The 22,601-nt window shown below is 49.5% G+C and overlaps 1 protein-coding gene across 1 annotated transcript in view; it reads left to right on the top strand.

Annotated features, from left to right (window-relative positions):
- The window catches only part of LOC101936151 (uncharacterized), a 28,010-nt gene extending 6,581 nt beyond the window's left edge, over window positions 1-21,429 (top strand). Inside the window, exons 5-7 of the mRNA XM_065571871.1 lie at window positions 13,666-14,439; window positions 15,766-15,961; window positions 19,349-21,429. Of these exons, the coding sequence (XP_065427943.1) occupies window positions 13,666-14,439; window positions 15,766-15,961; window positions 19,349-20,211 (1,833 nt within the window). The 3' untranslated portion in view covers window positions 20,212-21,429. The remainder of the gene's footprint in view (window positions 1-13,665; window positions 14,440-15,765; window positions 15,962-19,348) is intronic.
- The last annotated feature ends 1,172 nt before the right edge of the window (window positions 21,430-22,601 follow it).

Raw genomic sequence — 22,601 nt, 5'->3', positions numbered from 1 at the left:
ATTGACTCCCTGCCTCCCGCTCACCCGACTGGCTCTTCCAACTGACTCTTATCTCAGCCTAAGCATTTACATTCTCTGTGTACTCTTCTGTACTTAGTCATCGCCCCCCGGTTTTCTGCTCCTGTCCTGTTAACTCTCTTTAGTGTGTTGCGTTGTCCAGACCACACAGTTGCTCCTTGGCTCAGCTGCCCATCAGCACAACTGCTGATTCAGTTTTGTTGGTGTGAGATTTTGATCAGACGACCCCAATCCTGCACTGAGCTCCACATGGGCAGATTCCTCTGGAATGCTGCCTGGCTACTGGGGTCCCCATGCGTAGCTCAATGCAAGATTGGGGCCTTAGTTTTAAATCTTCTGATCTTCCCTACCTCATTGGTTGCCCTTCTGAATTGCTGGTGTTTTTTATTTATTTCCTGCTGATTTGATTGTAATGTACTGAAGAGCACTCCTTGTCAATCAATCACTGCTCTGCACACTTAATTACCTCTCTCTCCCTGTTCCTTTGACTCAGTTAAACCCACTCTTGATTTGGCCCTTGTGTAGCTGCCCATTGCCATTCTCACTGTTGTCGCCCTGGCTCCTTGCCCTGTCGAGTCCCAGCTCACTGTAGTGATGTTTTATCAGTCTCCCCGGATGGGTTTAGTTTCTGGCTGAGAACAGGGACACTTGGTAACACACGTGATCCAAGGACAGCCCTTGTATCTCCAGCTGCAGCCCGGTGCTGCTTTGCTTTTCTCACTGCAGCCCAGCCAGCAGTACACCATGGGAATAAGTGGCCCAGCGATTCACAGGGGCAGTTTTACTGTTACAGCGTTTACATTGGTAAGTGAAGAACACTTGCCCATCTCCACATAAGTGCTTCATTTCCTTGTTGGGGAGGCAACATTCGGAGGAACCCAGCCCAAGATGTTGCAGGGGGAAGAACCAGGGTAGCCAGAACCTAAGAATGAAGGCCCAGCATCTTTGCATCCACACTGAGTGCCTGAGAGAGTTACTCTTACTTGGGAGCAGCCGTTCTGCTGTTCCCATGTAGATGATGTGATATTCTGTAGTTTTGGGCTCCATGAGCCAGCAAAGCAAAACCAGAGTTTAGACTTCAACTTCCACTGGGGATGGTGAGTCCTGTGTTTTGTGACTGGATGTCTGCTTCCCTGCAGCTCCAGAGGAGCTAAGGAGTGCACAGCACACAGGCCTCATGTACAGTTGGAAAATGAGGACCTGTAATTCATCAGTGTAGCCCTGTTGGCAGAAGCAACAGTGGAAGCTGTAGTGTAGACAGGACTTTGGCATTGTTACCACTGTGTCATCAACCCCTAACCAGCAAGTGAGCTGTCGGCCAACTTATCACTTTCCAAACACCGACTGAAGAAGCTCTGATGGAAGAAATGGCTCTGAAGGCATCAGGGAAGATTTGCAGGCTTCTGCTGAGAAATTTCAGGGCTTCAGCCACGACCTGCCCCTTCCTGGATACACACCTTCAACACTGCTCTCTCTGGGTCACTACCTCTCTATGCTTCCTCTCTGGACACTTCCCTGTCAACAGCACTGATCCTGGCTGTTTTAGCTATTTCAAGGGCCTTGCAGATCTCTTCAAAACCTGATTGACTACACCTCAGTCTCCTGGGTTTGAAAAGCTACTAACCCCAATAAATACAATATATATAATAGTGTTCAGTAACCTTGCTATGTCACTGCAGGAGGGAAAGTCTAATCCAATAACAGCCCAGCCATGCTCTCCCTAATCACAGTCTACCCCCTCTGCACACCTGCTCCCTGTCTCTTTCAGAGCCACCCACCAACCTTCATGTTCAGCCCCCAAAAGCTCAAAAAGAGCTGTCTAGGTGGAGAGGCCCTACACAAGTCCCAACTTCTACATCTCTGGGCACCCGGTAGCCCATGTTCTTGGTGCCACAACATACCTCATCACAGAGTTTCACTTAACAGTTATAACACCATCTCCTATCACACAATTTCACGTTAACACAGTCCCTTCTCCACAACTCCAGTGAAAATGGAGAGAGGAGAGGACGATCCACGTGCGATGCCTCAAAGATAGCCCGACGGTTTGGTATCAAACATGGGAAAGGTGCGTGGTCCAGCTCCTGCACTCCCATCGCTGGAGCTCCCAAAGCCCCGTAAGGAGAGGACACTGGGGCTCTGTCTTCACTGACAAAAAAGGGGGTTTTAACCGTGGGATAATTGAGGTGTATTAGCTCTCCTGCTGTACACACACACTGGAGTTACTGTGAGGTAAATCAGGCAAAGTCAACCATGGGTGGGGGGCATAGTTCTGACCTCACCCGGCTGCCTTGTGAACACTATAAGCAGCTTGTCTCCACTTAGGATTTTACAACACGATAATTATCCCAAATTGTTATCTCACTGTTTAAAAAAAAAAAAAAAAGGCACCACTGTAAAATACGCAGAAAGCACAGGGCAAAGCCTTGGGATTAGCCATGATAGGAAGAGGCTTGCAGATAGATCTCACCCTCCCCTCGAAAGGCACGTAAAGTTCACACTGCATAGAAAAATGAGTGACTCTTAAGAAGCCATCCTGGCACAGCTCTAGGCAGGTGCTCAGATACTCCCTGGAGAGACTCTATGTGAACCTAAGACTGGCCACACTGGATCAGACCAATGGTCCATCTAGCCCAGTCCTGCCTTTCCATAGTAGCCAATGCCAGGTGCTTCTGAGGGAATAAGCGGAACAAGCAATCATTGAGTGATCCATCCCCTGTTGTCCACTCCCAGCTTCTGGCAGTCAGAGGCTAGGGACACCCAGATCATGGGGTTGCATCCCTGTCCATCTTGGCTAATAGCTGTTGATGGACCTATCCTCCATGAGACCAACTATAAACTGAAGTGACTGTCAGATGCTGGGTTCTGCCATATCTGAGGAGCAAGGAAGAGGGTGTGAAGCCATCTCACTGGGACAATAGCTTTGCAAACAGATCAGAGGTTGAAACAGCAAGCTCGGCAGAGCAGCACAAGGGTGCTCACCTGGTCCCCCAGGTCCTGGCAGGGGTGGGAATGTAACACCAAAAGCTAGCAAGGGGCTCTGGGAAGATTGTAAAACTGTCTGGGGAAAACCTTGGAACACCAAGGGCAAGAGGCACCAGGTGCATTATTGTCACTATGGGCTTTGGCAGTTGTAGTGCCCAAACTTTAGATGAGGCTAGGTAGACCCTGGTCTTATACATCAGAAGGGACCTGACTCAGACTGATAAAGGCTTAAAGCTTTGCTGGTCCTGGGTGCAGGTTACATGGGATGGGAGGGAAACCCTGTAACTGCCACCATCAGGAAAAGGGAGAAAAATTATGTGCAGGGTCCTGTGTTAGAACCAGAGGTGGTCTGTTGGGCAAATGGGAGGTTCCAGGGGACAGCAGGGACCCTAGGCCTCAGCCCCAGAATCCCCCATCCAAACAGCAGTGGCAGCAGCTGGAGAAAAGGTGGAGAAGACAGGGCTGTGTGGATATGACCGGTGTATTCTGGAGACAACACCCTCTGCCTGGAAGATTCACGGGAAAAGACTGGCTGTACCCCAGAACAATTCGTTAGACAGGGCATCTGTTTGCAACAGACTATTAATACCATGACCTCTCTGCTGGTGAGATTATCAGGCCTCAAGTGCCCCAACTTCTTTCTCTACTGGACAGAAGAGAGGTCATCGCCTGTAGGGCCAATCCCAAACATTCAACAATCATGAGAGTGGCTTAACGATCATGAGATTTAAAAAAAAAATCCAAATTTTCCTTCTGGGTTATGAGTCTCCCACCCCTGAGTAAGTCTGAATGTACCAGGATCAACATTTAACTGGAAGTGCACAAGCAATAATGCTCTAGTTCAAACAGGAATTAGTTCAGGGAAGTCCTATGGCCTGTGTTATGCGAGAGGTCAGACGAGAGGATCACAGGGACTTCTGGCCTTATAATCAAAGACTCTATGAACTTCTGGGTCAGCATCTCCAAGGGGGACTCCCCAGGCCCCCTCCTAACCTCTGGCTTCAGTCCCATTGAAAACACTGGGAGATGGTGGCCATTTTGACTTATGGGCAGCCCCACTTCTGCATGCAAAGGCTGTAGGAAAAGTGTGGCCAGATTGACTGAAGGCAGTTTGTCTTCATCCCTGTTGAAAGTAGAGGGAGGTAGTGGCCATTCTGTGTAGTGTAAATCTCACACAGCAGATGCCACAAATCACAAGAGTGTGAGGAAACACCAAATAACACCAGACTCGGGGTAAAATGGGCAAGGTAACTCTGAAACAGTCTCACCCTCCTGGCTGATCATGAAGAAAAGGATGAGGGATGAAAGGGGCTCCTACCAGGCCTTGGTCAGGGTGGGTGGGAAGCTCTGAGTGACAGAATCATAGAATTGGAAGGGACCTTGAGAGGTCATCAAGTCCAGTCCCCTGCACTCAAGGCAGGACTAAGTATTATCTTGACCATCCCTGACAGGTGTTTGTCCAACCTGCTCTTAAAAATCCCCAATGATGGAGATTCCACAACCTCCCTAGGCAATTTATTCCAATGCTTAACCACCCTGACAGGAAGTTTTTCCTAATGTCCAACCTAAACTGCCCTTGCTGCAATTTAAGCCCATTGCTTCTTGTCCTATCCTCAGCTGTTAAGAAGAATAATTTTTCTCCCTCCTCCTTGTAAGAACCTTTTATGTACTTGAAAACATGTCCCCTCTCAGTCTTCTTTTCTCCAGACTAAACAAACCCAGTTTTTTCAATCTTCCCTCATAGGTCATGTTTTCTAGACCTTTAATCATTTTTGGTGCTCTTCTCTGGACTTTCTCCAGTTTGTCCACATCTTTCCTGAAATGTGGCACCCAGAACTGGACACAATACTCCAGTTGAGGCCTAATCAGCGTGGAGTAGAGCGGAAGAATTACTTCTCGTGTTTTGCTTACAATACTCCTGCTAATACATCCGAGAATGATGTTTGCTTTTTTTGCAACAGCGTTACACTGTTGACTCATATTTAGCTTGTGATCCACTATGACCCCCAGATCCCTTTCCGCAGATCCCTTTCCGCAGTACTCCTTCCTAGACAGTTATTTCCCATTTTGTATGTGTGCAACTGAATGTTCCTTCCTAAGTGGAGTACTTTGCATTTCATCCTATTTACTTCAGACCATTTCTCCAGTTTGTCCAGATCATTTTGAATTTTAATCCTATCCTCCAAAGCACTTACAACCCCTCCCAGCTCGGTATCATCCACAAATTTTATAAGTGTGCTCTCTATGCCATTATCTAAATCATTGAAGATATTGAACAGAACCAGACCCAGAACCAATCCCTGCGGGACCCCACTCATTATGCCCTTCCAGCATGACTGTGAACCACTGATAACTACTCTCTGGGAACAATTTTCTAACCAGTTATGCACCTACTTTATAGTAGCTCCATCTAGGTTGTATTTCCCTAGTTTGTTTATGAGAAGGTCATGTGAGACAGTATCAAAAGCCTTACTAAAGTCAAGATATACCACATCTACCGTTTCCCCTCTATCCACAGGGCTTGTTACCCTGATATGGGCTATGAGGATATGACACATGCTGGGTGAACAGCAGACACAGGAGGCGGCCTTACTGCAGGTGGCCAAGCCATCATTCACCTCCTATGCTCAGCCCGTCTTCCTTGTGGGGCATTGGCCTTCTATGAGACATCTGATTCAACCTGGGAGCTCCCCAGAGAGATACACCCCCACCTCTTCTCAATCTCAGTGTGAGCACCCTCCATAAACACAGTCACTTGCACGATCACACACACCCTGTGACCTGGGCATAAGCCAGATATGTCACCATGGAGCCAGAGCCTGAGAATTACAGGGGAGAGGCATATCTACAAGGCACCACTGGCAAAGCAGTCCACCCACCCGCAGGCAGAGGAGCAGTCCATCTCCTATCACAGTGGGGTACTTTGACAAATCAGTGCAAGGAGGAAGAAGGGGATGAAGACTGGGGCTCAGAGGAGAAGGCTCCATTTCTGCCCTAGTAGAGTCTAGGAGCCTCAGAAGTTCTTCCTCACTGAGGCCCAAGCCAGAGAGTTACAGGCTCACTCCAAAGCCAACTAACGCCCTTGTGATGGCTGGTGCAGGAGCTACAGAGGCCAGCCCACAGGATTTATGCACTGTCCCTATGTAGAAATCTATAAACTGTGATCAAGTCACCCCTTAACCTTCTCTTTGTTAAGCTAAATAAATTGAGCTTCTGAAGTCTGTGACTGTAAGGCAGGTTTTCTAACCCTTCAATCATTCTCATGGCTCTTCTCTGAACCCTCTCTAGTTTATCAGCATCCTTCTTGAATTGAGGTCTGGACACAGTATTCCAGCAGTGGTTATACCAGTGCCAAATACAAAGGTAACACAAACTCTACACCTACTTGATAGCCAAGGATTAAGCCCTTTTGGCCACAGCATTCCCCTGGAAGCTCATGTTCAGCTGCTTATCCATCATGACCTCCAAATCTTTTTCAGAGTCACTGCTTCCCAGGATAGAGTCCCCCACCCTGTAAGTGTGGCCCGCATTCTTTGCTCCTAGATGTACAGCTGGCTATATTAAAACACATATTGTTTGCGTGCATCCAGCTCATAAAGCAATCCACTTGTAGGGATAAAGAAGGGATTCCCCCACTCCCCAATGTATTATGGGAGGGTTTTGCTATCCCCTTCATCTGAAGCATCCTAAAGCATGGCTGGAGATGGGACACTAGGTGAGCTGGGTTGAGGTATTCTGTCTCTCAGGTGCTTGACTGGCTGGTTCTTGCCCACATGCTCAGAGTCTAACTGATCACCATATGTAGGATCAGGAAGGAATTGTTCTCCAGGTCAGATTGGCAGTGACCTTGGGCTTTTGTTTTTTCCTTTGCCTTGGCCTTTGCCTTCCTCTGAGTGAGTCACATGCCAGGATTATTTGGATGTATCGCACGTAATCATTTCTCTGCCATTGTGGGAGCCTCAGGCACTGGTGTACCTTGATCCTTCCTATTATCTGCCTGTGCAACGTAATAGTTGAGTCTCCTCAGGACTGTAACACTTTGGCCTAATTTTAGGTATTGAGTTTAGAGTGTGGGTGCTGGGTGGTGCTGGTGGCCTGTAGTATAGAGGAAGTCAGACTGGATGATCTGGTGGTCAATTCTGGCCTTAAGGCCTATGGCTGCATGACCTCCTGTATAGCACAGGCCAGAGAACATTCCCCAAAATAATTCCTGGAGCAGATATTGTAGTAAAACAGCCAATCATGATTTAAAAATTGTCGGGGATGCAGAATTCACCACAACTCTTGGTAAATTGTTCTAAAGGTTAATTCCCCTCGCTGTTAAAAATGTATATCTTATTTCCAGTGTGAATTTGTCTAGCTTCAACTTCCAGCCATTGGATTGTGTTCTACCTTTCTCTGCTAGCTTGAAGAGCCCTTTGTTAAATCTGTGCTCCCCATGTAGGTACTTATAGCCCGTGATCAAGTCCCCCCTTAACCTTCTCTTGATTCAGCTAAATAGATTAAGCCCCTTGAGTCTATCACTCTAAGGCAGGTTTTCTAATCCTTTAACCATTCCTATGGATCTTTTCTGAATTGTCTACAATTTATGTACATCCTTCTTGAATTGTACACACCTGAACTGGACATAGTATTCCAGCAGCAGCTGCATCCAAGGATCACATTAGCCTTTTTTGCCACAGTGTCACATTGGGAGCTCATGTTCAACTGACTATCTACCACAACCCCCAGGTATTTTTTAGTACCACTGCTTCCAAGGACAGAGTCCGTTCCCCTCACCCTGCCCGTAAGTCTGGCCTGTGTTCTTTTTTCCAAGATGGATACATTTACATTTAGCCATATTAAAACACATGTTGTTTGATTGTGCCCAGGTTACCAAGCGATGCAGCTTGTGCTATACCAGTGACCTGTCCTCTTCATAATTTACCACTCCCTCAATTTTTGTGTCATCTGCAAACTTCATCAGTGATGATTTTGTTTTTTCCAAGTCATTAATAAAAATGTTAAATAGTGTAGGGCCAAGAGCCAATCCCTGCAGGATCCCACTAGAAACACAACCATTCTGTGACGTTGTGCAGTCTATATGGTTGCCGACTACGCCACTGTGACGGGTTGGATCACAGAAACCCCCTTGGGAGCTGCCACCCGATGTGCAAAGACTACCCCTGCTTCTGCTTTCCCTGCCAGCTCAGGACTCCAGCACCCTGTCTTGCTGAGCCAGACACTCCCGTCTGGCTCCAGACACAGACCCAGGGTCTGAATCACTTGTCCCAAAGCTGCAAGTTTACCCGAAAACAGCTCACAGTAGTGCGCTTGTTTTTAGCACTCAGATGCCCAACTCCCAATGGGGTCTAAACCCAAATAAATCCGTTTTACCCTGCATAAAGCTTATGCAGGGCAAACCCAGAAATTGTTTGCCCTCTATAACACTGATAAAAAATATGCACAGTTGTTTGCTCCCCCAGGTATTAATACATACTCTAAGTAAATTACTAAATAAAAAGTGATTTTATTAAATACAGACAGTAGGATTTAAGTGGTTCAAAGTAGTAACAGACAGAGCAACGTAAGTCACCAAGCAAAATAAAATAAAATGCGCAAATCTATGCCTAATCAAACTAAATACAGATAATCTCACCCTCAAAGATGTTTCAGTAAGTTTTTCTCAGACTGAACACCTTCCAGGCCTGGGCACAATTCTTTCCCCTGGTACAGCTCTTGTTGCAGCTCAGGTGGTAGCTAGGGGATTCTTCATGATGGCTTCTTTCCTTCTCTGTTCTCTTCCCCCCCTTTATATATCTTTTGCATAAGGCGGAAACTCTTTGTCTCTCTGGGTTTCCACCCCCCCTCACTGGAAAAGCACCAGGTTAAAGATGGATTCCAGTTCAGGTGACATGATCACATGTCACTGCAAGACTTCATTACTCACTTGCCAGCACACACATATACAGGAAGACTCACAGGTAAATACAGCCATCTGCAGACAATGGGAGTCATCAAGATTCCAAACCATCATTAATGGTCCACACTTTACACAATTACAATAGGCCCTCAAAGTTACATTTTATATTTCTAGTTTTAGATACAAGAGTGGTACATTTATACAAATCAGATGATCACACTCAGTAGATTATAAGCTTTGTAATGATACCTTACAAGAGACCTTTTGCGTGAGGCATATCCCAGTTACTTACATTCACTTATTACCGTATTTTCTCTAAAACTATCTCAGTTACATTATATTGACTTATTATCAAGTTTTTATAAAACCATATAAACTGCACAACGTCACACATTCAATAATGATTCCATGTCTATAATTACATTTTGAGATCTATCAGACAGCTTTTAATCAATTTAATGTGGGCTAAATTTTATATTGTTCTAGAATTTTAATCAAAATGTTGTGTGGTACCAAGTCAAATAGCTTCCAGGAGTCTAAGTATATTACATCAACACTATTATCTTTATCAACCAAACTTGTAATCTCATAAAAAAAATCAAATTAGTTTGACAGGATCTATTTTCTATAAACCCATGTTGATTGGTATTACTGTAATTATGTTAACTGTTTATTACTCAAGTCTCATATCAACCGTTCCATTATCTTGCCTGGGATCGATGTCAGACTGACAGGCTTATAATCATCTGAGTCATCCCATTTATCCTTTTTAGATATTGGCACAATATTGGCTTTCTGTGTGTCTTCTGGAACTTCCCCAGTGTTCCAAGACTTATTGAAAATCAATATTAATGGTCCAGTGAGCTCCTCAGCCAGCTCTTTTATAACTTTTGGATGAAGTTGTCTGGACCTGCTGATGTTAAAATGTCTAACTTTAGTAGCTGCTGTTTAACATCCTTGTGAGATACTAGTGGAATGGTATGATGACGCGTACAAACTGCACACTGAAGAGCAAGGTGTTAAGGAAAAGCTCCGGGCCCAGGCAGCCCCCCCACAACCACACCTGCAAAGCATGAACAAGCTGGAGGAGGGGCTTGAAAGGAGAAGCAGAGGAGCTCAGAAGGAGGCAGGCAATGGAAGGGAGCAGATAGCTGCTCTAAATTCTTGGGAGAAATACAGCCCAGGAGCTCATTGCCAGAGACTTGAGCAAACCTACAAAAAAGAGGCAGAGGACTGATTGTGCAGGTCAGAGACTTTACTTGAGACTTTTTGATTTACACTGTGGGGAAAAGTATCAGAGGGGTAGCCGTGTTAGTCTGGATCTGTAAAAAGCAACAGAGAGTCCTGTGGCACCTTTAAGACTAACAGATGTATTGGAACATAAACTTCCATGTCACATGCATCTGACGAAGTGGGCATTCACCCACGAAAGCTTATGCTCCAATACATCTGTTAGTCTTAAAGGTGCCACAGGACTCTCTGTTACTGTGGGGAAAAGGAGACTTGTGTAGGAAGTGGTTGGGGGAGGGGGCTGATTAGCACCCCAAGGTGCAGCGCGTAATTGCCCACCATTGGGCCCTGGACTGGAGCCCGGTGGAGAGGGCAGTGCTTCCCTACCCATTCCAAGAAGACATGAGAACAACAGGAGCTTCACCTTGGGGAAGAACCTACCTGGGGAAGACCCTGACCGTTCAAGGGCCCAGACCCACAAAGTCCCCGTGCTAAAGGGAAGGACTGGAAACCCTTGAAGGTACATTGAAGGACAGGATGATATTTGCAACTGAGAGGTGACCTGCCACACTAGGCAGCACTGTTGGTGGTGTTCCATCTTGTACAAATCCAAAGAGTGTTATCACCTTATGATGAGACTATATCATCTGTTTTTTCCAAATACAGAACAGAAATATTTATTGAACACTTTTGCCTTTTCTGTATTGTTACTGATATTTCTACCATTTCCATCTGGGAAGGGACCGATACCACTGTCAGGATTCTTTTTGTTCCTACTATAATTTAAAAAAACCTCCTCCTTATTTTCCTTAACTCTGCTAGTGACAGATTTCTCCCTTATCAGTTTTCTACAGTTCCTAGCTTCTGATTTATATTATCAACTTCCTCTTTCTTCCATTTGTGATCTATCATTTTTTGTTATTTATAGCTGCCTTCACTTCCCCTGTAAACCATGTCGTTTTTTTAAACAATATGGCCTTCTTCCTCGATTGTGGCTTTCCAGGCATCTAGTAAAGTGTTTTTAAATACTAATTATCATTCAAGTTTTTCCGATTAAATTCTTTCTCCCAGCTGATTTGGCTTGTAACTGTTTGCACCTTTGTGAAACTGGCTCTTTTAAAGCATTATATATATAATTACTGGTCTGGACTGTATTCTATTTGCACATTATAAATGTGATCATACCATGACCACTTGTACCTAAGCTACCATTAACTAATAGTTCTGTGATCAGTTCCTCTTTATCTCTCAAGATGAGGTCCAATATATGATTCCGCCATGTTGGATGCAACACTTTTTGACTTAGGAAATTGTTAGCTGTAATGTTCAGAAATTCCAGGAATGTTTTAGTAATGGCAGCATGAGACTTCCAGCTGTACGTTTCTCAGATTAAAGTCCCCCATGATCACACAGTTTTTCTCTCTACTACACATTATAGATTGGTGCATGGCAGCTGGTGGCTTTGAGTAGCACTCAGCCCCACTCAGTTCCATTTGTAGCCCTTTCCTCAGGGCTTTGTTTATTCTCCAACATACAAACAGAAAGCAAGCGTGGAGTAATAAAAGCAAAAATAGTTGTGTTCTGGGCTGAGGCTCTGGGGCCACCTAGCCTCCAGTAGCTAAATGGGAAGGACCTCCCTCAGTTCAGGGGGGTTCACCCTCTCGGAGCCTTCGGATACAGCCCCAAGAAAGTGTACTCTCAGCTCTCTCCTGGGCCCTGCCTCCCTCAGCTACCTGGACCCTCATTTATAGCCTCAAGCTAGGAATCAGACCCAAGCCCTAGGTGCTGTTCAGCTGGGTTAGTTGTTTCCCAGCACCTGCCGGATCAGCTTCCCTCCATCCCCACCTCCAGGCCCTCAAAGGGGCAATCTGTCCTGTTACAGAGCACGAGGAGTTAGTCATCCAGTACCCTAGTGTGATTAGAGGGGCTGTAGCAGACACCAGCTAACACACATTGTGTGCATTACCTGCTAGGACATTGATCCATAAGCATTCCGGATCATTTTCTTCTGTGTTACCAATGATTCAGAAACAGGCAATCCCATTTTGGACATAGAGTACCCCTCCCCCTCTGTCCACTCCATCCTTCCCAGATAGGTTGTACCCACGGATTCAGCACTCCAGCCCCGGGAATCGTCCCACCAGGTGTCAGGAATATCAACTAGACAACGTAGGCTCACACATGAGCCATTCCAATCCCCTATGTGTTGCCCAGGCACCTAGCACTAGTGGCTAGGCAACGAAAGCCGTTCTTCTCTGAGGGCTTGTCTATACTTACCGCGCTGGTTCGGCGGCAGGCAATCGAACTTCTGGGTTCGATTTATCGCGTCTAGTCTGGACGCGATAAATCGAATTCAGAAGTGCTCCCCGTCGACTCCGGTAATCCTGCTCGCCGCGAGGAGTACGCGGAGTCGACGGGGGAGCCTGCCTGCCGCGTCTGGACGGCGGTAAGTTCGAACTAAGGTATGTCGACTTCAGCTACGTTATTCACGTAGCTGAAGTTGCGTACCTTAGTTCGATTTGGGGGTTTAGTGTAGACCAAGCCTTAGTCCTTCATTCATTTGTGCTCAGCAGCTCGACTAGACAAAGCCCTGTAGCGGGAGATGGAGAGACACTGGGTCCTGCCTCGGAGGTAGGGGAGTTGGACTAGATGACCTCTGGAGGTCCCGTGCAGCCTGAGGTTTCTAGGCTGTGATGACTCCCTCTTTCCCGTTACGCCCGCTGCAAGGGGCGCAGAACGAGCAAGGCTCTAGCGACAGGTCCCAAACCAGCGCCTGGTTTCCTCCCTGCAGCCTGTTTCAGCAGCGTTTACATGAGCCCTAGAGCAGGACGGGGATTGCAAATCCCATCCAGAAGCAGCTGGCAGCGCCTGTGCACCTGGCGCCGAGGGCCGGACCCCAGCCAAGCACCGCCCCGCTCTCCCGGCCGGATTCCCCCGGGCCGAGCTGCGCGGCCGGGCTCCGCCCTCCCTGCTCGCAGCGCGGTGCAGACGCCAGCTCCGGCCGTGGGGCCGGCTGGGAAGCAGCGGAGGGAGCGCAGGGAAGGGTTAAGCCGCCTCTCCAGCTGACTGACAGCGATGGTGGCCAGTCCTCGCCGTGCAGAGGGGGGATTAACCCTGCGTTCGCCGGGGGGAGTTCCTGTCTCCCAGTCCCTGCTGGGAAAGGAGCCGCTGCGTTTCTTTGTGTCGGGAGCCCTACACTCCCAGCCCCTGCGGAAATCGGGGGTAGGCGAGGGTCAGTGGAGGGGAGTGGGAGCTGGGTGGGAGCGGAGGGGACAGCCCAGTGGGTGTTTGGGGAAGTTGAGGCAGGGTCTCTTTTACCTTTTGTGTATTGTGGGTCACTCTCCCGTCACACAGGAAAATCCACATGAACTGTTTTGTTGCAGGTTACCCAGTGTTTCCAAGAGGGGCCCGAAGGAGGGAAGCAGGTTTGAGAACTAGAGCCTAGACCCTAGCCGGGAAAAGGCCGAACCCCAAAACAGAGAGCGGTTGCAGAGCAGGCGGGCCAACTTCCCCTGCACCTCCAGGTCTAGGCTCGGCTGCAGCAGGTGGGGCCCACTAAAGAGAAAATGGAAAAGCGAGATCCTCTGGAACCAGGACCGGGGAAGGAATCCGAGCGGGCTGCAAAAGATCCCGTTGTGGCACCCCCCATAACGGTAACTCCCAGATGGTCCCGAATTAGACTACACCAGGTCAAGACAGAGCCACAAGAAGGGATGTCCCAGCAACGGCAGGTGCTGCAGGCCCGACAGACCTCTCCTGAAATTGTATCAGCTCCAGACCCTGCCTTGGGAAACCCTCAGCTGCCACAGCTTGAGCCAGAGGATGACATCGAGGTGTATCTGGCTTCCTTCGAGCGACTGGCTGAAGCCTGCCATTGGCCCAGAAGAGAGTGGGTGACCCGACTCCTGCCATCCCTCACTGGAAAAGCCCAACAGGCCATTAGCAGCCTGGATGCCAGAGACGCCCGAGACTATGGGAAGGTGAAGGCAGCCATCCTGCGAGGCTGCAACATCAGCACGGAGATGCAGCGCCTTCACTTCAGGCAGTTCCGCTACCAGGAGGCCAAAGGGCCCCGAGAGGTCTGCAGCCGCCTACGGGAACTCTCTCATCGATGGCTGAAGCCAGAGATCCGCACCAAGGAGCAGATCATGGAGCTGCTGATCCTGGAGCAGTTCCTGACCATCCTGCCCGAGGAAATCCAGAGCTGGGTCTGGGTACGTCACCCGGAAACCTGCGCCCAGGCAGTGTCCCTGGCAGAGGATTTCCAGCTGGGACAGCGAGAGGCTGGAGTGTGGGAGCAGCAGGTGAGAGCAGGTGCAGGGGAATGTCCATTGGGCTCTGCAGGGAATTTGACGGGGCAGGTTTGAGCACTGGGTGAACATAGGAATTCTCAAGGCAGGACATGAGTGGGGCTTGTTCTGTGTAATCCTGCTCTCAGCACTGGGGTCTGGGCTGCCTGGGGCTTAGGGCTCAGCTGGGTCCCCAGCTACAGGGATTTCCAGAGCTCCCTGCTCTGTAATGCTCTGCAGATCCTGGTGTTCTCTGGTTTGTAAGTGGCACTGCCTCTTTAGTATGCAAGGTCACTCAGTACCCTTCAGCAGCCCTTCTTGGGGATGATTGTGACAGGACGACGACCTCCTCAGCATTTGACCTGGTAGAGATGCCGCCGTAGCACACTGCAAGCAGAACTGGTCACTGGTTTGAAATGTGCTATTAGAGAAGCATTTCTTGCTTGGGGCTAGATGCTGCTCACTTGGCATGTGAGCCAGGGAAGGGGCAGTTTCTAATCACAATAAATGGACCCCATCTGAAGCCCCAGGGCAGGTACTCAGCTTTGCCCAGGCAAAGGTTCAATGGATATTTTGTGCCCAGGGAATTTTCAAAGTTGGTGTCGACTGTGCCCAAGTTGACCAAATGCCCAGGAACGTTGCATGGGGGGCTCAGGACTGAGCGGACTTGGCCACTAAGTATACAGCACCATATGCACTTGGCATTTAGCTGTCATTAGTACATGGCAATTTGCAATTGGTATACAAACATGCTGTAAACAGACTCTGATGGAGAGAGCGAGGGTGCAGGGCTCCCACTTGGACCAGACACCAGAACTTCTGCCCTCATTGTACCCCCTGGAGGAAGGGGTGTGGTACCTCCCTCTGGGGCCCTCCCCCAAGCCACTGGTGGTGTCCGCAGGGCCCAGCACTGAGGGAAATTCTCCACTGCTGAGAATTGCTGCACACCGTGGTGTCCCTCAGGACAGCTGTGGGTCTGTCACCCTGCAGATCAGAACCATATGGAAGCCCACTAGGCTCGCAGGCTGCGGAATGCCATGTGTCTGTCACGTCCCCAGTGGCAGGGATGTACAGTACTGTGCAGTGTTCAGTACTGACCCTGACTGGCAGGACTCCTCTTGGTCAGCCTCATTGGCTCATCACTTTGGGGGTGAGCCTTCCCACGTGTATGCCTGTACTTTGGTGTGGAAGACCCTCCAAGTCCTATTAACCTTGGTAGGGGTTGGGGGAGCCTTCACCCTGGGGTGGACCTCTTTGCTAATGGGGCCTTTTAGATATGACTCTTCCCCCCCGTAATTCTCAGGCCCTGGTTCCACGGTGACCCATGTGGTTCCTTCTCAGGTCACAGTGCGTGTGAAGGTCGAGGAAGTGACCCCAGAGGAGTCGGAGACCCCTGAAGCATTATGGGAATCTCCGAGCTCCCAGCTGGAGCCACCACAGCCCAATACCACGTGGGGATCCCAGGAGGAGGTAGGATGGAGCAAGTACAAGTTGCCACATGCCCCTGAAGAGGAGATGGAAGCTCTACAGGAAACTGGTAATAAGCCATGTAGGGGGTTAGGGGTGCCTTTCTGAGGAAAGGGTGTGTGGAGGGGATAGCTTGGAGGGGAGAATTGGGGGAACTGCATGGCTCAGAGGATTTATAGTGAGGTGTGGACCCATCAATCTGTAGGTTAATGCACAGCAGGATTGGTGCCTGCGGAACAGGCCACATAATCGTGGTAGGTCAATCTTGGTGGCGATTGTGGGCTTCATAGCTAACAGGAACCTTAGGCCTTGGCTACACTTACCGGCAAGTTCGACGGCTGGAAATCGAACTTCTGGGTTCGACTTATCGCGTCTAGTCTGGACGCGATAAGTCGAACCCGGAAGTGCTCGCCGTCGACTGCGGTACTCCAGCTCGCCGAGAGGAGTACCGCGGAGTCGACGGGGGAGCCTGCCTGCCGAGTGTGGACCAAGGTAAGTTTCAACTAATTCGAAATAAGGTACTTCGAACTTCAGCTACGTTATTCACGTAGCTGAAGTTGCGTACCTTAGTTCGAATTAGGGGGGGTAGTGTAGACCAAGCCTTAGTTCCCCGCCTTCCAAGGTCTCTATGTGAGGCACTCACAGGTGGGATCGGTGTTTCAGAGGAAGAGCCTATGGAGGCTGATGTCTCGTGTAACATATGGAGTTATGGATACAATGTGGATTGCACTCTGGCTGCCCCCAATCACGTGGCTGCCTTCTTCTGCCATCTCTTGTGTCTCCTGTTCAGGATCCTACCAAGTAGGTGCCTTCTCCTCCTGACCCACATCCCTCAGGCCTTCCTGTGCATCCTGACACATTCCTGGAATGAGCCACTTCCTCCCACCCATCCTCTAGATGCTAATATGGGGAGTGAGAGCAGAATTGGCACCTCCTAAATTGCTCCCCAGAATGTAGAGGGGATTCAGACCCTGATGGTCTCCTCAACAGAGGCACCATGGTTATTTTCTTACTCTTCCAGCAGATAAATGAGAATGAGGAGAATCCTCAGCAGGAAGGGCCTGAGATAGTGAGCTCATGGGATGTTATCCCAGAGGGAGCCTGGCGTCCATCCCTGGAGCAGCCTCTCTGGGGGTAGCAAGGGTGGGGCCGTAGTACAGAGAAGGCTCAGGCATAGGTGCCGACTCTGTGGGTGCTCCAGGGCTGGAGCACCCACAGGGAAAAATTGGTGGGTGCGGAGTACCCACCAGCAGCTCCCCCCCGCCTCCGCCTCCTCCCCTGAGCGGGTTGCCACGTCCTGCTTCTCCCCCCTCCTTCCCAGCGCTTGCGCCGCGAAACAGCTTTCGTGCAAGCCTGGGGGAGGGGGGAGGAGGAGGAGGAATGCGTCATGCTTGGGGGGAAAAGGCGGAGCTAGGGTGGGGATTTGGGGAGGGATCCAATGGGGCAGGGAGGGGCCGGAGTTGGGGCGGGGCCGGGGTGGGGGGCACGAACCCCACCGGCACCAACAAAAGTTGGCGCCTGTGGGCTCAGGCATGTTTCTCACTGTCTAACCTGACCCAGGGGCTCTGTGCAGACACTGTTGGGTGGGACTGTTCACCTTTACAGAAATGTTCTGTCCAGCAGGTGGGTGCTCCCTGACTTGGCTTATAACAGTTGTGGACCCTTTTCCAGCCTTTCTTATAGCCCCTACTGCTGACTTGCCTCCTGTGCATCAAGTCAGGTGGTAGGTTTCCCTCCTCCGGTGGTGGCATCTTCTCTGTTCACCTTCCCCTCCACCTGTGTCTCTCCTATTCAAGGCATCCTTTGAGGAGCCGCTTTCTTTGAGGAACCTGCTGAAGGGAGGGGAAGAAATTGCTGGGGTTTAGTTCTCTCTGGCATCATTATTTTATGTTATCACTGGGCCTCTCTTCCATAGACCCTTAGCAGGTGCTACCAGGCAACTGGTCTCATCAAGCAGCCATCACAGCACTGTTTGCTCTGGGAGCAGTTACCCCTTCTGGGCATGATGATTGGGCAGTTTTCTGGGCTCCTTCCAGGTTTTCTTCACCAGATGTGTTCAGCTGTTCCTCCACAATCTAGCAAAGGTGCTAAGTCCCACCCAAGAGATCCCTATTAGTAGGGGAGGTCCCACCCCCAGCTGTCCCTGACCCTTCTCAGGCAGCTCTAGGACTGTCCTGCTCGCTCTCATGCACCCAGCGTAAACTCCTGTGATGCACTAACTGTTATAAGGGTTGATCTGCAGAGCTGTCTAATCATGCCTTGGGCAGTGCCATATCCAGCAAGGCTGGTAACAGCCAGGTGGATAACAGAGAAGGGTGCTCCCTGTGATTCCTGCTGTGCCAGGCTTTTCCATTCCCACCCTGGCTGGCCCGTAGGGGCTGGGGGAACAATCTGATGCTTCTCTGCCAGCCTCACTGCTTCTTGTCCACTGGGAGGCTGATGCCCTTTGCTGGTCTCAGCATGTGCAGCCATCGTCCTAGTCAGATGGCTCCCCAGCCTTTCCCTTGTGCCATTCACCTGGCTGCATTCAGTATCTCTACAGCCACGTCTGTCTACTATCTGTCTCACACAGACTCTCTCCAGGAGATGTCAACAGGGACCCAAGCCCCTGCATGTAGCTTCCTTCGGACACAGCTTCCTGGGACAGATGGCTGCTGTACTGGTGTCCTCAGAGGCAATCAGTCCATCACCTCTGGTAGTGCTAGGTTCCAGGGCCTTAGCAGAGAGGGCTGAGTCCAGGCTGCATGGCTGTTTCTCATGGCCAGTGCTGAGTCCTTGCTATCCACGTTTTGGCAGGGGGAGTGCAGGAACCGCAATTCACCCCCTCTCTGGGCTTAGTGCTACATTGGAAATGTCTCTGAGACACTGATGTAAGCGACACAATAGTGAAGTATTGCCTAGAGCATGTGATCCAGGATGGCACAAGCATTACTGGGCTGATGGGATGGGGCATCCTGGACTGAACACTGTCTCCAGGCAGCGGTAATGTTGGGTCATGGAGCCTCTCTGATTCCTCCCCACAGTATCAGGTGCCTGCAGTGTAACACACGGAGACCCAGTTTGTTTCCCTGGCATAGTTCAGCAGAAGGGCTCGCGTATGGTTAGTATCTTTATGCGGATTTTTGTAGGAAGCAGAGGGAGCTTGATTGCCTCCTACTGACACCTAACAGCTGGGAAAGGTTCTGTAGAATGGAGCAGACTAGTAAAGAGTTTGGCCAGTGCTGTCTGTGTGGATTGAGCTGCAGAAAGAAAATTGGGGAGCTGACAGGAAAGAAAGAAATGGAAATCACGAGTGAGCCTCTGGCCCCTATTTCTGCATTGCTGACTGTGGGGCTTCTGCTGGGGGTATCTCCTCTAGGGTGGGACCTGAAGCTGCCTCAGTCACACCTGCTGCCAGGATAAAAGTGATTCCTCCTGACAACAGCAGGATCTCACACAAATTCTCTTTTCCACCCAGCAGGTGCCAGGATCCTGAGCAGAGCGGAGAATTTGGGAGAGCAAGAAAACTTAGATCTGGCCCGAACATCGCAAGGTGAATCAGGAGAGAGTGTCGCCCGCAGACTTGAGCGGGAAGAAGCCTGCAAGAGGCAGAAGAGAAACTCAGCTGGGAACGAGCGAATTCCGCCAAGGGTGTTCCCACAGCTCCCTGCTCAAGGGACACCCGGGGCCGTAAGAGATCTTAAAAGCCAGGCGAGCAGCGTTAACAGGATGGAGAAACCCCACAGATGTCGAGACTGTGGGGAAAGGTTCTGGGAGAAGCAGGACCTCATGGCCCATGGGAGAGTCCATGAGAAGGACAGACCCTATCCCTGTCCTGAATGTGGGAAGAGCTTCAACAGACTGACCCATCTCCGAACCCACCAGAGAACCCACACGGGAGTGAAACCTTACTCCTGTGGGGAGTGTGGGAAAAGCTTCGGCCACCTCTCCACGCTGACCACGCACCAGAGACTGCACACAGGGGAGAGACCCTACTCCTGTGCTGAGTGCGGGAAAACCTTCACCAACCCCTCGGACCTCAACAAGCACCAGCGCTCCCACACGGGCGAGCGGCCCTACCCCTGCGCCGAGTGCGGGAAGCGCTTCAGCCAGCAATCAAATCTGACAATGCACCAAAGAAGTCACACCGAGGACAGACCGTACCCCTGCACCGAGTGCGGGAAGAGCTTCAAGTACCTCGCTGATCTCACCGTGCACGAGCGCTCCCACACGGGTGAGCGGCCCTTCCCATGCCCTGAGTGCGGGAAGAGCTTCAGTAACAAATCCTCTCTGGCTCGTCACCAGAGAATCCACGCCAGAGCCGCAGCCAGAAACAAGTGAGACCTGCTGGCCAAGAGCACCACTCCAGCTGTGTGTGTATAATAATGTGAAGTAGAGGAATGGAAACAGTTAGTGCAGGAACTGGGAGAAATCAGCCCCCTTCTCCCAGTACCAGTTCCATCTCTCCCTCACAGACCGCATGAGGTGGATTAAGAACCATGAGAACAGAGGGTGGCTTCACCTTATGCTCTGAGGAGTCCCAACTCCTGAAACCCCTGAGCTGGGACTGCTCCCTTACCTACTCTACTTAGCAATTGAGCAGCCTGTCTCTTGTGTCCACAGGAACATCAGTTAATCTGCTCTGGTTTCCCTGTAGCTTCTCTAAGGGCTGGTCTGAGGCCTACTACAGGCTCTCTGTATTTCTACTGTTTTGGGGTGGGGTGGTGTGTGTGTGTGTTTGTTATAATCTAGGGACTTGCCCAGGCTGTGAGCAGGTCACTCGAGATAGGGAAGGGATTTCTCCCAGGGGTTGGGAGGCCTAAGATCTCTCAGCTCTATGAGGAAAAAGAACCAAAGAATTCCTCAAGGGCTGCTGCTTATGTCAAACTCACGAGGTGACATCAGACCCAGCACTGCTGGGAACTGTGGATCCAGGGGGATCTGTGCCACATCTGTGTCAACCAGCTCTGCCTCTGTGGCCTGCACAACCACCCTCTCCACACTCCAGACTTTCCAAGCCCTCCAATGTCACTCTGTAACTATGCCCAAAGTCTGCCGCATCATCCCATCTCCTGAGAGGAGCTTCCTGCTATTTCCTGTCCCAAACTAAGCATTTATGTTTGCTATGTAATTAATTGTGTGTGTTTGTTCATTGCCTCATTAGTTTGCTGCTCCTGCCCTGCTCATTGCCATGTTAACTCTTTATTTACTGCTCTGTCTCTGCTGTGTGTGTGTGTGTCTATACTGTGTGACTGCTCAACTGCCCATCAGTACAACTATCGCTTTAGCTGTTTCTTCTGAGATTTTGAGCATGTAATCTTGATCCTGCAATGAGCTCTCCACAAGCAAGATCAGGGCCTTTATTTTTATTGACTGACCTACCTCGTCTGCTGCTTTTCTGAATTGCTGGTATTTTTTAGTTGAATCGTGTGAACAGTCATTGTAATTAAGTGAATAGTGTTCATTATTGGTTATTGCTCTACATACTTAATTCTTATTAGTCACCTGACATGGTCTAACTGCATTATTATGTCCCTTAATTAGCTATCCTGTGTCATTTGCCCTTTGTCATTTTTGTTTCTTGTTATCTGCAGTCCTGACTTCCCAATCACTATAATGATGGTTTATCAGACTCCTGGGGGGTTTCAGTTTGTCGAACAGTATGGGAGAGAGGCAGAAATTGGGACGACGGGGGAGGGGAGACCTCAGACACTTAGAGGGGAGACTGAGATGTGCATCGAGACACTGGGCAACATGAGGATCAGTGGTGCAGCCTGATCTGGATCCTATGTGCTGAACTAGGTCACCCTGTTGCAAACAAGATATTGCATAACTAGAGGAGGTTCAGAGAATAATGAAGGGAATAATCAAGGCCTGGAAGAACTCTCTTATGAAGAGAGATGGATAAGATGGGGGTTGTTTCCCTTAGCAAGGAGATGAATAAGAGTAGGCAAGATAATAGCATATAAAATAACAGGAATAAAGAAGATAGATCAGGAAATTCTCTATTCTCCTTGTCTCATAACACATAAACGCGGGGACCCTGAATGAAACTAAAGGGGGGCAAATTAGATGAATAGACTCTAAGGCCAATAGAGACTATCAGCTAGTCTGTCCTACTGCCCAACACACGTCACAGAACCTCACCCAACCACTCATGTAATAGGCACCTAATCTCTGGCTGAGTTACTGAAGTCCTCAAATCTTGACAAAGACTTCAAGTTACAGGGAAGCCACCATTTACTCTAGTTCATAACCCCAAGTGACCCATGCTGTAGAAGAAGGTGAAAAACCACCAGGGACTCTGCCAATATTCCTTCCCTACCCCAGATACGGAGATCAGTTGGATCCTGTGAATGTAGATGAGGCCCACCAGCCGGACACCTGAGAGAGAATTCTCTGTACTAACTCAGAACCCTCCCCCTCTAGTTTCCCATCTCTGGCCATTAGAGAGATTTGCTGCTAGCAGTCTCAGATGGGCCAGATGACATTGTAGGCAACCTTATCATACCATCTCCTCCATAAACTTAACAAGCTCAGTCTTGAAACCAGTTAGATTTTTTTACCCCCACTCCTCCCTTTGGAAGGCTGTTCCAGAACTTCACTCCTGTGATGGTTAGAAACTTTCATCTAATTTGAAGTCTAAACTTGCTGAGGGCCAATATATCCATTTGTTCTTGTGTCAGTCTTAACTTAAATATCTCCTCTCCCTCACTGGTTTTATCCCTCTG

The sequence above is a fragment of the Chrysemys picta genome, chromosome 17, assembly GCF_011386835.1.
Source record: "Chrysemys picta bellii isolate R12L10 chromosome 17, ASM1138683v2, whole genome shotgun sequence".
Classification (NCBI taxonomy): domain Eukaryota; kingdom Metazoa; phylum Chordata; order Testudines; family Emydidae; genus Chrysemys; species Chrysemys picta.
Note: the sequence above shows the minus strand (reverse complement) of the source record. Positions and strands in the feature narration are given on the sequence as shown.